General features: G+C 40.6%; 1 protein-coding gene across 2 annotated transcripts in view; it reads left to right on the top strand.

Annotated features, from left to right (window-relative positions):
* Window positions 1-14,858, top strand: part of OBSL1 (obscurin like cytoskeletal adaptor 1) — a 43,810-nt gene that overhangs the window by 16,656 nt on the left and 12,296 nt on the right. Inside the window, exons 13-18 of one of the 2 annotated variants that reach the window (XM_072122293.1) lie at window positions 1,032-1,304; window positions 2,139-2,411; window positions 2,644-2,916; window positions 3,839-4,114; window positions 5,739-6,014; window positions 10,639-10,914. In XM_072122293.1, coding sequence (XP_071978394.1) covers window positions 1,032-1,304; window positions 2,139-2,411; window positions 2,644-2,916; window positions 3,839-4,114; window positions 5,739-6,014; window positions 10,639-10,914 — 1,647 coding nt within the window. The remainder of the gene's footprint in view (window positions 1-1,031; window positions 1,305-2,138; window positions 2,412-2,643; window positions 2,917-3,838; window positions 4,115-5,738; window positions 6,015-10,638; window positions 10,915-14,858) is intronic. The other variant, XM_072122294.1, reaches the window with a different exon arrangement.

Here is a 14,858-nt window from a genome sequence, read left to right as displayed (position 1 = left end):
CACACTCTAGAACAGTGATGGCGAACCTTTTAGCAACCGAGTGCCCAAACTGCAACCTAAAACCCCCCTTATTTACCAAAAATTAAAGCAGTAACTTATTGCTCCCTGTTCTTCAACAACTTTCAATCATATTTGCCTCCTGAGGACAGCAACACAGTAGAAAGATGGAAAATTTGCATCATTTCCAGTGTCCCTCTGTACACAGAGAATCATGGGGCCACCAGGAGGTCCTCCAAAGATAATTCGGCCCTGTCTATACATTCTCCCTCTTCATACAGTTCTAAGTAGAGAAGTAAGTATCAAAATATGTCTGAAAGCAGCATCTTTTAAGTGGCATGGAACTGCAGGAAAATTCTTTGAGTCCTGTCTGGTGCGCTGGGGTGATGGCCGGGTGCCCACAGAAAGGGCTCTGAGTGCCGCCTCTGGCACCCGTGCCATAGGTTCGCCACCACTGCTCTAGAACAATGACTGAGTGGACCGTGGACTCTAGAACAACAGGCACAATAGAACAATGATTAACACTTGTGACACCAGGGACTCTAGAATAATGACTGAGCGACACTTGTGACTCTACAGCAAAATGCTAACTGCCCCTCAGTCATTGTTCTCTGGCTCTAGTGTCCCAATTGTCATTCTGTCATCTTTCTAGTGACACTTGGGGCTCTAGAATAATTACTCATTGATACTCAAGACTCTAAAACAATGACTTAGTGTCACTTAGCAATCTAGAACAGTGGATCCCTGCATAATACCCATAGAAGAACGACTTAGTGATGCTTTGGGTCAGAGAAAAATGACTCATTAAAACTTTGGGATCTAGAACAATAGCGAAGTTACACTTAGGATTCTAAAACAATGAATCCAGAACATAACGTCTGCTAAAGACTGTCTGACACATAGGGCTTAAAATCATATAACACCATAATAATGGCACATTGAACATACGAAAAGGTACATAGTTATCATGAGATAAAGCACAAGAAGATTGAAAACCATTCGCACAATGGTAAACTGTGTCTGCTGCTTTGTAGATCCTCCTGTAAGAATTGAGAACACGAGTGATAATGTAGAGCACAAGTGTCTGTGCGGAGAGCAAGTGATATTGAGCTGTGAAGTGTCCAGGGAGAACGCCAGAGTATGTTGGTACAAAGATGGAGTCGAGGTAGAAGAAAGTCAAGACCTCATCATAGAGTCAAATGGAAAGAATCGTAGACTTATCATCCACAGCAGCAAAGTTCAAGACTCGGGAGAATTTGTCTGCGATGCCAAAGATGACTGTGTCTTCTATAATGTTCTTGTTTCAGGTCAGTCATCTTCTAGAAGTCCTCCATATCTGCCCTAGTGTTGAGAATATTGAGTAGGTCATGTTCCTTCCAAATGGAGACTAGATGCTTCTCCTTGATGACCTTGAGTGGTCATCTCCTTGATGACCTTCAGTGGTCTTTTCCTTGATGACCTTCAGTGGTCTTCTCCTTGATGACCTTCAATGGTCTTCTCCTTGATGACCTTCAATAGTCTTCTTCTTGATGACCTTCAGTGGTCTTTTCCTTGATGACCTTCAGTGGTCTTCTTCTTGATGACCTTCAGTGGTCTTCTTGATGACCTTCGGTGGTCTTCTCCTTGATGACCTTCAGTGGTCTTCTCCATGATGACCTTCAATAGTCTTCTTCTTGATGACCTTCAGTGGTCTTCACCTTGATGACCGTCAGTGGTCTTCTTCTTGATGACCTTCAGTGGTCTTCTTGATGACCTTCAGTGGTCTTCTCCTTGATGACCTTCAGTGGTCTTCTCCTTGATGACCTTCAGTGGTCTTCTCCTTGATGACCTTCAATAGTCTTCTTCTTGATGACCTTCAGTGGTCTTCTCCTTGATGACCTTCAATAGTCTTCTTCTTGATGACCTTCAGTGGTCTTCTCCTTGATGACCTTCAGTGGTCTTCTCCTTGATGACCTTCAATAGTCTTCTTCTTGATGACCTTCAGTGGTCTTCTCCTTGATGACCTTCAGTGGTCTTCTTCTTGATGACCTTTAGTGGTATTCTTCTTGATGACCTTCAGTGATCTTCTCCTTGATGACCTTCAGTGATCTTCTTCTTGATGACCTTCAGTGCTCATGGTCTGATAATGTCTTATTTTCCAGAACCTCCGGTGAAGTTGGTGAACACCAGCGATGACACAGAGTTGATGTATCTGACTGGTGAGCAAGTGGAGCTGAGCTGTGAGGTATCAAGAGCGAACGCCACTGTACGATGGTACAAAGATGAAGAGGATGTAGAAGAGATGGAAGACATAAAACTGGAATCTGAAGGGAAACATCGTGGACTTTTGATTGGATCTGCCCAAACTCAACATTCGGGAAAGTACATCTGTGACGCTGGAGATGACTCCATCTGTTATTATGTCAAAGTTAATGGTAAGCAAATGGTTTTTCCCCAACACTGATGATGGTATCTCCAGTGATGGTGGTTGTACCAAAGGAAGGTACATTTCTGTACTGACCAGCATTGGGTGACTTAATAACCCACTTTTCAACCAATTTGCAAAGGGCAATATTCACAAAATTTGGTCTTAAAAAAACATCTTCACTTTCTTTTTAACAATAAAGTAAAATATGTTTTTGGTAACTTTTTGCTCTTATTTCCCAGAGCCACCGGTGAAATTTGTCAACACAAATGAAGACACAGAGTTGTCCTGTGTGAATGGAGAGCCCCTGGTGCTGAGCTGTGAGGTGTCCCGGGAGAACGCCCATGTGCGCTGGTATCGGGATGGGGTGGAGGTTGAGGAGAGCGACAACATCAGGTTGGAGTCTGATGGTCGGGTACGAAGACTGGTTATACAGTCGGCACAGATTCAGGATTCGGGAGAGTATGTGTGCGACGCACGGGATGATGCTGTGTTCTACAGTGTGTTAGTGTCAGGTAAGTGACAATATGGGGTCATGGAAGTGACATGTTCTGCTATTACTTAAAAGCTTATCGAAGAACTAGGATGGAGCACAAAACCTAAAATATGAAACAATTTAGATACATTATTCCAAACCCAATTGCACGTGCCATCATCTGTTATCTCCTCTTCAATGTTTTAGATGATATTATTGTCCCATATAACACCATAACTTCACTTTGTGTTATAATGTTTCTACCCTCATGCAATTTTATCATATCTACGTCCCCAAAAGACTGAAAGCTTCTCTTCATGCTACTGTCTTCTCATGATTTATCATAGTTCTAATATACTTATGTAATGTACTCCACATTATATATCATTGCTCTCCACTCTCACCCCTTCCCCACCAACCCACCCTCCTGCAATTTTGCCATAGTGTAACCATCCTCCTACTTTATCACAAACTCGCTCACCTTGAATTTGTGTAATTACATTTTTCTATTTATTATCTCTGCTCTTTTCCCACTAATACCCAATTTCTTCAATATCATCTGAACTCCACCCAACTTCCATATTGTCAAGGTCCACCCTCTTTCCATTTTGTTCAAATCCAACTTATTTACAATAAAATTCGAGTCCAACTTTTTTCCATCATGTAATTATTGTCAAACTCCCCTTTCCATTCTGTCAAATTGCACCCTCTTTCGACATTGACAAAGTCAGACATTTTTACAAAATGTACAATTTTTACCACCCTCTACAATTTTACCCCTCTTTCCATCAAAATATCAAAACTGCACCCTCCTTCAATTTTATCACGATTACACAATTTTTAAGCAATTATTATAAAACTACATAGCCGGCAACATCATATTTTTTGGTGTTATTTTTATGCATATTTTGGGATCCCCTGTCAGTGACAGAATGTAATCTTCATCATTTGTGTATCAATAGAGCCTCCCACAAAGATTGTCTTCCCGGTGGTCCTCTCCCAGGAGCTGGAGTATATTGTGGGAGCGAGGGTGGAGCTGGTGCTGGAAGTGTCACGTAGCAGTGGGAAGGTTCGCTGGTTTAAGGATGGACTGGAAGTAGATGAAGATGATAACCTGCATGTGATCTGTGAGGGAACGCGCCGCTGTTTGGTCTTGTTGAGAGCCAATGTGGACGACACTGGGGAATACATCTGTGACACAGACAGCGACTCCATCACATTCGATGTGAAGATCTCTGGTAAGGATACAGCTTCAAAATCAGCTCACATGTAAAACAAGCATCACGTAGGGAACTTGAAAGACTGGGGGACTGGGGTTGTTTTCTTCTGCTTATGGTGCTCGTAATTACTAAGCATCAGCTGTAATGAGAGGACCCGGCTCAGAAACACAAACAGGACAGGGAACTTTAAACTGAAGCCTTTCCAAAAAGGCTCTACCTACTTGCCTCATCTACCCTAAACGGTAAAGGACAACTGGAAGGAGGTCCCTCCCTCACTGAAACACTAACACATGACAGGACGAAGAGGGAATAATTGACAAGTTGGGTAACAACAGAGATAGCAACGTAGTACAAAATCGCAAAAAATGGAAAGAGTGGTCTAGAACAGGAGCCGAGATCAAAATCCCAGGAATGCAGAAAAGAGAGTCTCTCTCTCAAGGTATGGAGCTCGCAAAAATAAACTATAACCAACAGTGAAATGAGACTGATCAAATTACTTAAGGGAAACCAGAGTATCTACTATGGGAATTATTGGAGCAAATCTCTGCCACAATTGTTGCTGGATCGGAGTAGAAGGGTGTGGTATAATTAACTCCTAAACAACTAGCAAGCTCAGCCTGTGTTCACACAACCAAAGTACAATGAAATACAGAGATAAAAATCAGTGCTTCCCCTCAGTTGCACACAATGGACCAAGAATGATGCGGACACAGATGTTACCCCTGTACCCAGTTATTAACATCTCACCTAGAAATAAGGTTTATAAGGAGAACACGAGCACCAGCAGACCGGACCGGACCCCCCAGTGCACTGAAAATTGATTTAGCATAAATATAAAAATATAGGGGAACATTTACTAAGAACAGTGCAGTCTGTACTATGTGCAGTTTGCCTTTGTTGAATGCAGGGGGCGCCAGATTCAGGATTTCTGGCGCACGTTCTTCGTGAATCTGGCGCCCCCTGCACCTGACAGATTGCATCAACTTTTTCACATACTGACTAGTGCAGCTGCGCCACAAAAGGGTCACATGTGACACAAATGTGGCGCAGACACTTTTTAAACACCTGTACAAGCAGTTTGTACCTAAAAGAACGTGCAAAGTCCGACAGAAAACTGGTGCAGGGGCTCTTATAGTGAATGTGGGCCACAGATAACTGGGAAACAGGGATAATGGGGCTCATTTACTTACCCGGTCCATTCGCAATTCCGTGGAGCGTTGTCCAACGAGGATTCGGGTCTGCCGGGCGTCACTAAGGTCATGCGCCCGATATCCAGCAGGTGTCGCTGCTGCGCTGAGGTCCGCCGGAGTTCACCTTCTTCTTCCCGGTGCATGTGAGTGCGTGTGAAGCGACACAAAACATTTTTTAAATTCTGCGGTTTTTCCGAATCCGTCGGGTTTTCTGACGGCCACTCCCCCTGATGCGCCAAAACCCAGGGCAATTTGGCGGAAGTCGGAAATCGTCTGCAAACCTGACGAAAGTGCATGATTTGGACCCTTAGTAAATGAGCCCCACTGTATCTGGAAAGATTAATATTAACCCGGCATATTTAGATGTTCATTTACTACATGTTTGAAATATTTTGAAAAATACTTAATTTTTTGAAAAATATTTTTTATTTTTTTTTATGCATTTCACGCAGAACCTCCCGCCAAGTTTATAAGCAGCGGCTGCTCGGCTCCTGTACTACATGTAACGGAGGGGGATCCCCTGTCCATACATTGTGAGCTCTCCCGCACTCCGGATGTTATACGATGGTTGAAAAATGGGACAAGAGTGACACCCGATGGGAACCTGACATTGGATGATGATGGGGAGAGGTGCACACTGAGCTTGCTGTGCGCACAACCGGAGCACGCCGGAGAGTACAAGTGCGACGTCGGGTCCGACTCCTACACCTTCCAAGTCCACGTTGATGGTAAGATCCTATGAAGTTACATCGCTAAGTGCTGGTCAAACACTGCGGTAGCATTTCATTCTACTTCACTTGTAATCAAAGGGAACCTGTCATCAGAAATTGGTCTAATGAACATTTACAATTGTCTAATTGGTCTAATGAATCATTGTCTAGCAGCTTCACACCTTCCAGATCATGTTTCTTTCATGGCCTTGTATGGTTCCATCACGCACAAAATCAACTTTGAAGTGAGAGGTAAATTGCTTGTATAAAGTCATGGAGGCGGAGAGTTTAACAGAGTTTAAGTCAAGCTCTCCCCACCTTTGAACGCCTCCTCCTCTGTAGTTGACATCATCGGACTTCAGGAGATCTGGTTAGTGATTTCTCTGGGTGGAGGAGCATCAATTACAGAGAAGGGGCTTTCTGGGGAAGAGAGAGCTTGACTTCAGTGTTAAAATCTCCGCCTCCTTGACTTTATACAACCAATTTAAACTCACTTTAACCCCTAAACGACTTGGCCCTTTTTAGTTTTTTCACTCACCACCTTTAAAAATCTATAACTTTTTTATTAAAGAGCTCTGTGACGACTTATTTTCTGCGTAACAAATTGCACTTCATAGTGATGGTATTTAATATTCCATGCCGTGTACTGGGAAGCAGGAAAAAAAAAATTCCAAATGCAGTAAAAATGGTGAAAAAACACATTTGCGATGTTTTCTTGTGGGCTTGGATTTTACAGCTTTCCCTGTGCGCCACAAATGACAGGTCTACTTTATTCTTTGGGTCGCTGCGATTACGTGGATACCAAATTTGTATAGGTTTTATAATGTTTACATACATTTAAAAAAAAAATTAAAACCTCCTGTACAAATTTTTTTTTTTTGATTTTGCCATCTTCTGGTGCCAATAACTTTTTCTTACATTGGTGTACGAAGCTGTGAGTTGTTTCACTTTTTGCGACTTTTGATGGCGTTTTCATTGCTATAATTTTTAGGACTGTGCGACCTTTTGATCACTTTTTATAAATTTTTAAATATTTTTTAAAAAGGCGCTATTTTCCGTTACAGTGTTAAACGGAATGAAAAACGGTTATTATATTTTGATAGATCGGGCATTTTCGGATGCGGCAATACCTAAAGTGTTTATGATTTTTACTGTTTATTAATATTTATATCAGTTCTAGGGAAAGGGGGGTGATTTGAGTTTTTAGATTTTTTTTTATTAGAATTTTTTTCAAACTTTTTTTTATTTTAACTTTTACTATTTTTCAGACCCCCTAGAGTACTTTAACCCTAGGTTGTCTGATCGATCCTCTCATATACTGCCCTACTGCTGTATGGCAGTGTATGGGGACTTTCCTCCTCATTCATTACAATGTGCAATTAGCACAATGGGGCAGATTTACTTACCCGGTCCATTCGCGATCCAGTGGCTCGTTCTCTGCGGTGGATTCGGGTCCGGCTGGGATTTATTAAGGTTGTTCCGCCGCCGTCCACCAGGTGGCGCTGCTGTGCTGAAAAGCATCGGAACGCGCTGGAGTTCACCGGGCCGGGCTGAGTGAAGGTAAGTGCAAGCTCCGCGACAGATTTTTTTTTTAAATGCAGCGGTTTTTCTGAATCCGTTGGGTTTTTGTTCGGCCACGCCTCCCCGATTTTCGTCGCGTGCATGCTGGCGCCGATGTGCCACAATCCGATCGCGTGCGCCAAAATCCCGGGGGAAATCGGCGCAAATCGGAAATATTCGGGTAACACGTCGGGAAAACGCGAATCGGGCCCTTAGTAAATGACCCCCATTCTGATGAATGAGTTAAAACGAGTCAGCCTCGGGCCTTCGTGAGACCCAAAACTGTCATGGCAACAGATCACCGCTCCCCTCGACGTTATCGGGGAGCGACGATCCGTGGCAAGATGGCGGCGCCCAGACTGCGGTCGACGTGAAAGCACCCGCAATATGCAGCAGAGACTTACCGGTTATGGAGAGGTCTTGGTCCGCGAGCCCTCTCCATGCACCGGGACCCGGCGTGCGCTGTACTAGTACAGGAAGTGGTTAAAGTTGATTTTCTGGATGCTGCCACTACACTGGGTCATGAAATACATACTGGTAGTGGTTTATTAGATCAATTTCTGCTGACAGGTTCCCTTTAAATCATTAATTTTTTTTAATAGCTTTTTTTTTCCCCTTAGTTAGTTAATAGAATAAAATAAAACATTATATATGAGAGAAAGAAACTCATAACTTTATTGTCAGCTTGTGGTGGTGCGGGAGGAAGCGCTTGTGTAGCGTGAAATGACCCGTAGCCTCGTCGTGGTTGGCATCCTCCCCCACCATCACCAGCTAACAATAAAGTTATGAAAGAGCACATCACCCGATTGCCGCTTCTTTCTCTCATATATATTGTTAAGGCTTCTAAACCTATGCAAATGATCCTGAGGGGCTCCAGGCTGTTTATGTTTTAACAGAGCCTGGAGCCCCTCAGGCTAATTTGCATACTTTTTAAAACCTTTTTTCCTTAAAATCCACAGCATAAAAAGCTTAAAGAAGATCATATGCTGGAAGAGGGGGCACATACCAGTATGTCAGTGTGCTAGGTTTACAATCATTCACCCTGGTAGTAAATATCCTTTAAAGAAAAAAAATACTTGAAATTCAATAATTAAAAACAAAATGGAAAGAAAACATAATGACACTCAATCATTTTATAGAAGTACAGAAAATGTATTTACCAGGGTTCTACAGGAAGTGATTAAAATAATAAAATATTACTTACAGCACCTTGACCTGTAGTGACGTGAATAAAGCACTTGGGGTAAGATAGAAACTTACTCTTAGCTCCAGCAACCTGTGCCTCAGCTCCTTCTCACTCCATCCCTCACCATGCACTGCTGTGTGATACTTCTTTGAGTTAAGAAAAGCTGAGTAAAGTTGAAAAAGAAGCATTTTCTTTTGATACGATATATCACAAAGTTTTTTTTCTTATACTATACATTTAGGCAAACTTCTTTGTAATTTTACTGACTACTTAAATACTGGGATATTGTGTGTCAGCAATTTACATTAAAGTCAGAGAAGGAAATTACAACTTTTATTATGTTTTTGATGAAGTATACTGAAGTATACAATAAGCGCCCTCTAGTGGTGGCAGCGCTATTGAGTTATATTAACGTATTACAAAATCTAATTGCATCATTGTTTCTAGTGAATTATAATGAACAGCTACTTCAGTTTCTGATGACTGTTTCTTTACCATAGAATGATTGTAGATGATCTGCCATGTGTGTCTTGGTACAGCCTGTGGTAGTCAGGGCTTGCTGACCAGATATATGGGGTCCCTTATCTACAGTAAAGCCCTTCAAAAATGTTCCCCTCTAAGACAACCCATAGTGATTATGTTACCTTAAAGGGTTAACATGCTTATAACATGTCCATAGAATTTGTCTTCAAAATCAGATTGGTTGGGATCCCACAACCATCGCCCCCACAGATCAGCTGCTCTTAACAGCTTGTACACAGAGAATGGAACAGGAAGCAGACAGCGCCAATCTCTATGTAGTGGAAGAAACAGGTTACTGCAGATCAGCTCCCAGTGGGGTAACTAGAAGCTGATTGGCCCCAGTGCAAAGTCTGTGCCGGGCCCCCGACTATAATGTGTGGTTTATAGTAACAGTCTTCTCATATGGGAAAGTGACACCATAAGGGCCCCCTAAGCCTCTTGGGCCCTGGTGCAACCACAACCTCTGCACCCCCTCAAGTTACGCCCCTGTCAGCTCCCTTTCATTTGTAGTGGAGCTTTGCCGCTGTGACTTGGTTCCACCACTAAACAGAGAATGGCGCTGTCTGCTTCCTTCCCCATTGTATGTGTATTGGCTTCCGATGTGAGGGTGCTGACTATTGGACCATCGCCAATCTGATATTAATGATCATCCATATTTTTAATCTGGAAAACCCCTTTAAAGAATGTTAGTGTTAGAATTGGCAAAGCCTTCCATAATTCTTGGCTAATGCTAAGTATTGGCTCAATATTGGTGAATGCTCTGCGTACTTACCGTAACCCCTTATCAACCTTGAAACCCACAACCACATTCCAGGCAAAATCAGGGTCTCTCTCTAAGTTGGAAAACATTCATCTAGACTAAAATATAAATATAAAATATAATTGCAGTAAAACATGTCTAAAAATGTAGTGTTCAGGAAATTTGAGCAGTTTTTTTTTTCTTACAAATGAATTGGGTTTTTACTATTAGCAAAAATCTGATTAATAAAGCTGTAAGGGAACACACTCAGCACACTGCCAGCTGTCTCGTCTGCCCTCTGCTGGCTGATGCCCAGAATACATAGAGACATCTTGCCCAACTGACAGATTTCAAAACTTGAGTTACCTAGCAACCAGGCCCATTGTTTCTTCTATGGTTTGGCATTAGTAATCAGATTTTTCTCGATGTTGAGGATGAGTGTCTTGATGACATGCGCTGTGTCCGCCTTGGTGGTAGAAGTATTTCTGTGGTGTGATCGTTGCCTGACTTGACATTTTTTTTTAATCATTCTTATAAATATGTTTGCAAACTAATAAAAATTGGGGGATTGAAATTGCAGTTAGATTTTTCCCTCCTGGGACTCTTAATTCCTCTCGGTGTTTGGTTCTTGGAAGAGGCTGTAGTGGTGGTCTTAGAGCGTGACCAGGTCATGCCGCGGAGGGTGTGCACTGTGTCTGACGACCTCAGGCTGGCGCTCACCCTGTCCCGATCTGACGCTGAAGTGAGATGGTACAAGGACGGCGAGCGACTACAGGACAATCCGCACATCCTAATGGAGGAGAGGGGAGCAGAGCGCTCGCTGACCATCCTGGGAGCAGTGCGCCATGACGCGGGGGAATATCTGTGCGATGCCCGCAACGACAGCTTCAGCTTTTATGTCACTGTGGGAGGTAACAGGAGTGACGAAGAGGCACTGCAACCAGCACCCCCTGCATCCGACCACCCTAACACCCACAGTCCTGCATCACCCCTCCCCCAGCCTATGCAGTGACACCCCCATATTGCATCCCTCTGACATAACACATGGCAGCTTCACCCATCAAGTTCTCTTGGATGTAATCACCTTTATAAGAGCCTCAATAACACCGAACACTTTATAGAAGAGAACAGAGAAACGAGCAATTTCTTACATTTACTAAGATTGAAAATGTTAATAACATTGAAAAAGACAAATTCTATCAAGTTCAATATTTCTGTGTCCTCGAAGAGCAATTCCAATCATTGATGATATTTACAATTGTGTTGCAGTATCAATTGTTATGTGCTAGAAAGAAGATGTATAACAAATGTTATATGTACAGGAATATAACTACTATAATACTGCCCCCTATGTACAGGAATATAACTACTATAATACTGCCTCCTATGTACAGGAATATAACTACTATAATACTGCCCCCTATGTACAAGAATATAACTACTATAATACTGCCCCCTATGTACAAGAATATAACTACTATAATACTGTCCCCTATGTACAAGAATATAACTACTAAAATACTGCCCCCTATGTACAGGAATATAACTACTATAATACTGCCCCCTATGTACAAGAATAGAACTACTATAATACTGCCCCTATGTACAAGAATAGAACTACTATAATACTGCCCCCTATGTACAGGGATATAACTACTATAATACTGTCCCCTATGTACAAGAATATAACTACTATAAAACTGCCCCCTAAGTACAGGGATATAACTACTATAATACTGCCCCCTATGTACAGGAATATAACTACTATAATACTGCCCCCTATGTACAGGAATATAACTACTATAATACTGCCCCCTATGTACAAGAATATAACTACTATAAAACTGCCCCTATGTACAAGAATATAACTACTATAATACTGCCCCCTATGTACAGGGATATAACTACTATAATACTGCCCCCTATGTACAGGAATATAATTACTATAATACTGCCCCCTATGTACAAGAATATAACTACTAAAATACTGCCCCCTATGTACAGGAATATAACTACTATAATACTGCCCCCTATGTACAAGAATAGAACTACTATAATACTGCCCCTATGTACAAGAATATAACTACTATAATACTGCCCCCTATGTACAGGGATTTAACTACTATAATACTGTCCCCTATGTACAAGAATATAACTACTATAATACTGCCCCCTATGTACAGGAATATAACTACTATAATACTGCCCCCTATGTACAAGAATATAACTACTATAATACTGCTCCTATGTACAAGAATATAACTACTATAATACTGCCCCCTATGTACAAGAATATAACTACTATAATACTGCCCCCTATGTACAAGAATATAACTGCTATAATACTGCCCCCTATGTACAAGAATATAACAACTATAATACTGCCCCCCATGTACAAGAATATAACTACTATAATATTGCCCCCTATGTACTGGAATATAACTACTATAATACTGCCCCCTATGTACAAGAATATAACTACTATAATACTGCCCCTATGTACAGGAATATAACTACTATAATACTGCCCCCTATGTACAAGAATATAACTACTATAATACTGCCTCCTATGTACAGGAATATAAGTACTATAATACTACCCCATTGTACAGGAATATAACTACTATAATACTGCCCCCTATGTACAAGATTATAACTACTATAATACTACCCCTATGCACAAGAATATAACTACTATAATACTGCCCCCTATGTACAATAATATAACTACTATAATACTGCCCCCTAAATACAAGAATATAACTGCTATTATACTGCCCCCTATGTACAAGAATATAACTAATATAAAACTGCCCCCTATGCACAAGAATATAACTACTATAATACTGCCCCCTATGTACAAGAATAGAACTACTATAATACTGCCCCCTATGTACAAGAATAGAACTATTGTAATACTGCCCCCTATGTACAGGAATATAACTACTATAATACTGCCCCCTATGTACAAGAATAGAACTACTATAATACTGCCCCTATGTACAGGAATATAACTACTATAATACTGCCCCCTATGTACAAGAATATAACTACTATAATACTGCTCCCTATGTACAGGAATATAACTACTATAATACTACCCCATTGTACAGGAATATAACTACTATAATACTGCCCCCTATGTACAAGAATATAACAACTATAATAGTACCCTATGTACAAGAATATAACTACTATAATACTGCCCCCTATGTACAAGAATATAACTACTATAATACTGCCCCCTATGTACAAGAATATAACTACTATAATACTGCCCCCTATGTACAAGAATATAACTACTATAATACTGCCCCCTATGTACAGGAATATAACTACTATAATACTGCCCCCTATGTACAAGAATATAACTACTATAATACTGCCCCCTATGTACAAGACTATAACTACTATAATACTGCTCCCTATGTACAAGAATATAACTACTATAATACTCCTCCCTATGTACAAGAATATAATTACTATAATACTGCCCCCTATGTACAAGAATATAACTACTATAATACTGCCCCCTATGTACAGGAATATAACTACTATAATACTGCCCCCTATGTACAGGAATATAACTACTATAATACAGCCCCTTATGTACAAGAATATAACTACTATAATACTGCCCCCTATGTACAAGAATATAACTACTATAATACTGCCCCCTATGTACAAGAATATAACTACTATAATACTGCCCCCTATGTACAAGAATATAACTACTATAATACTGCCCCCTATGTACAAGAATATAACTACTATAATACTGTCCCCTATGTACAAGAATATAACTACTATAATACTGCCCCCTATGTACAGGAATATAACTACTATAATACTGCCCCCTATGTACAAGAATATAACTACTATAATACTGCCCCCTATGTACAGGAATATAACTACTATAATACTGCCTCCTATGTACAAGAATATAACTACTATAATACTGCCCCCTTATGTACAGGAATATAACTACTATAATACTGCCCCCTATGTACAGGAATATAACTACTATAATACTGCCCCCTATGTACAGGAATATAACTACTATAATACTGCCCCCTATGTACAAGAATATAACTACTATAATACTGCCCCCTCTGTACAAGAATATAACTGCTATAATACTGCCCCCTATGTACAGGAATATAACTACTATAATACTGCCCCCTATGTACAGGAATATAACTACTATAATACTGCCCCCTATGTACAGATATATAACTACTATAATACTGCCCCCTAAGTACAAGAATAGAACTACTATAATACTGCCCCTATGTACAAGAATAGAACTACTATAATACTGCCCCTATGTACAGGAATATAACTACTATAATACTGCCCCCTATGTACAAGAATATAACTACTATAATACTGCTCCCTATGTACAGGAATAAAACTACTATAATACTACCCCATTATACAGGAATATAACTACTATAATACTGCCCCCTATGTACAAGAATATAACAACTATAATAGTACCCTATGTACAAGAATATAACTACTATAATACTGCCCCCTATGTACAAGAATATAACTACTATAATACTGCCCCCTATGTACAGGAATATAACAACTATAATACTGCCTCCTATGTACAAGAATATAACTACTATAATACTGCCCCCTTATGTACAGGAATATAACTACTATAATACTGCCCCCTATGTACAGGAATATAACTACTATAATACTGCCCCCTATGTACAGGAATATAACTACTATAATACTGCCCCCTATGTACAAGAATATAACTACTATAATACTGCCCCCTCTGTACAAGAATATAACTGCTATAATACTGCCCCCTATGTACAGGAATATAACTACTATAATA

This window comes from Engystomops pustulosus, chromosome 8 (genome assembly GCF_040894005.1).
Source record: "Engystomops pustulosus chromosome 8, aEngPut4.maternal, whole genome shotgun sequence".
Lineage (NCBI taxonomy): Eukaryota > Metazoa > Chordata > Amphibia > Anura > Leptodactylidae > Engystomops > Engystomops pustulosus.
Note: the sequence above shows the minus strand (reverse complement) of the source record. Positions and strands in the feature narration are given on the sequence as shown.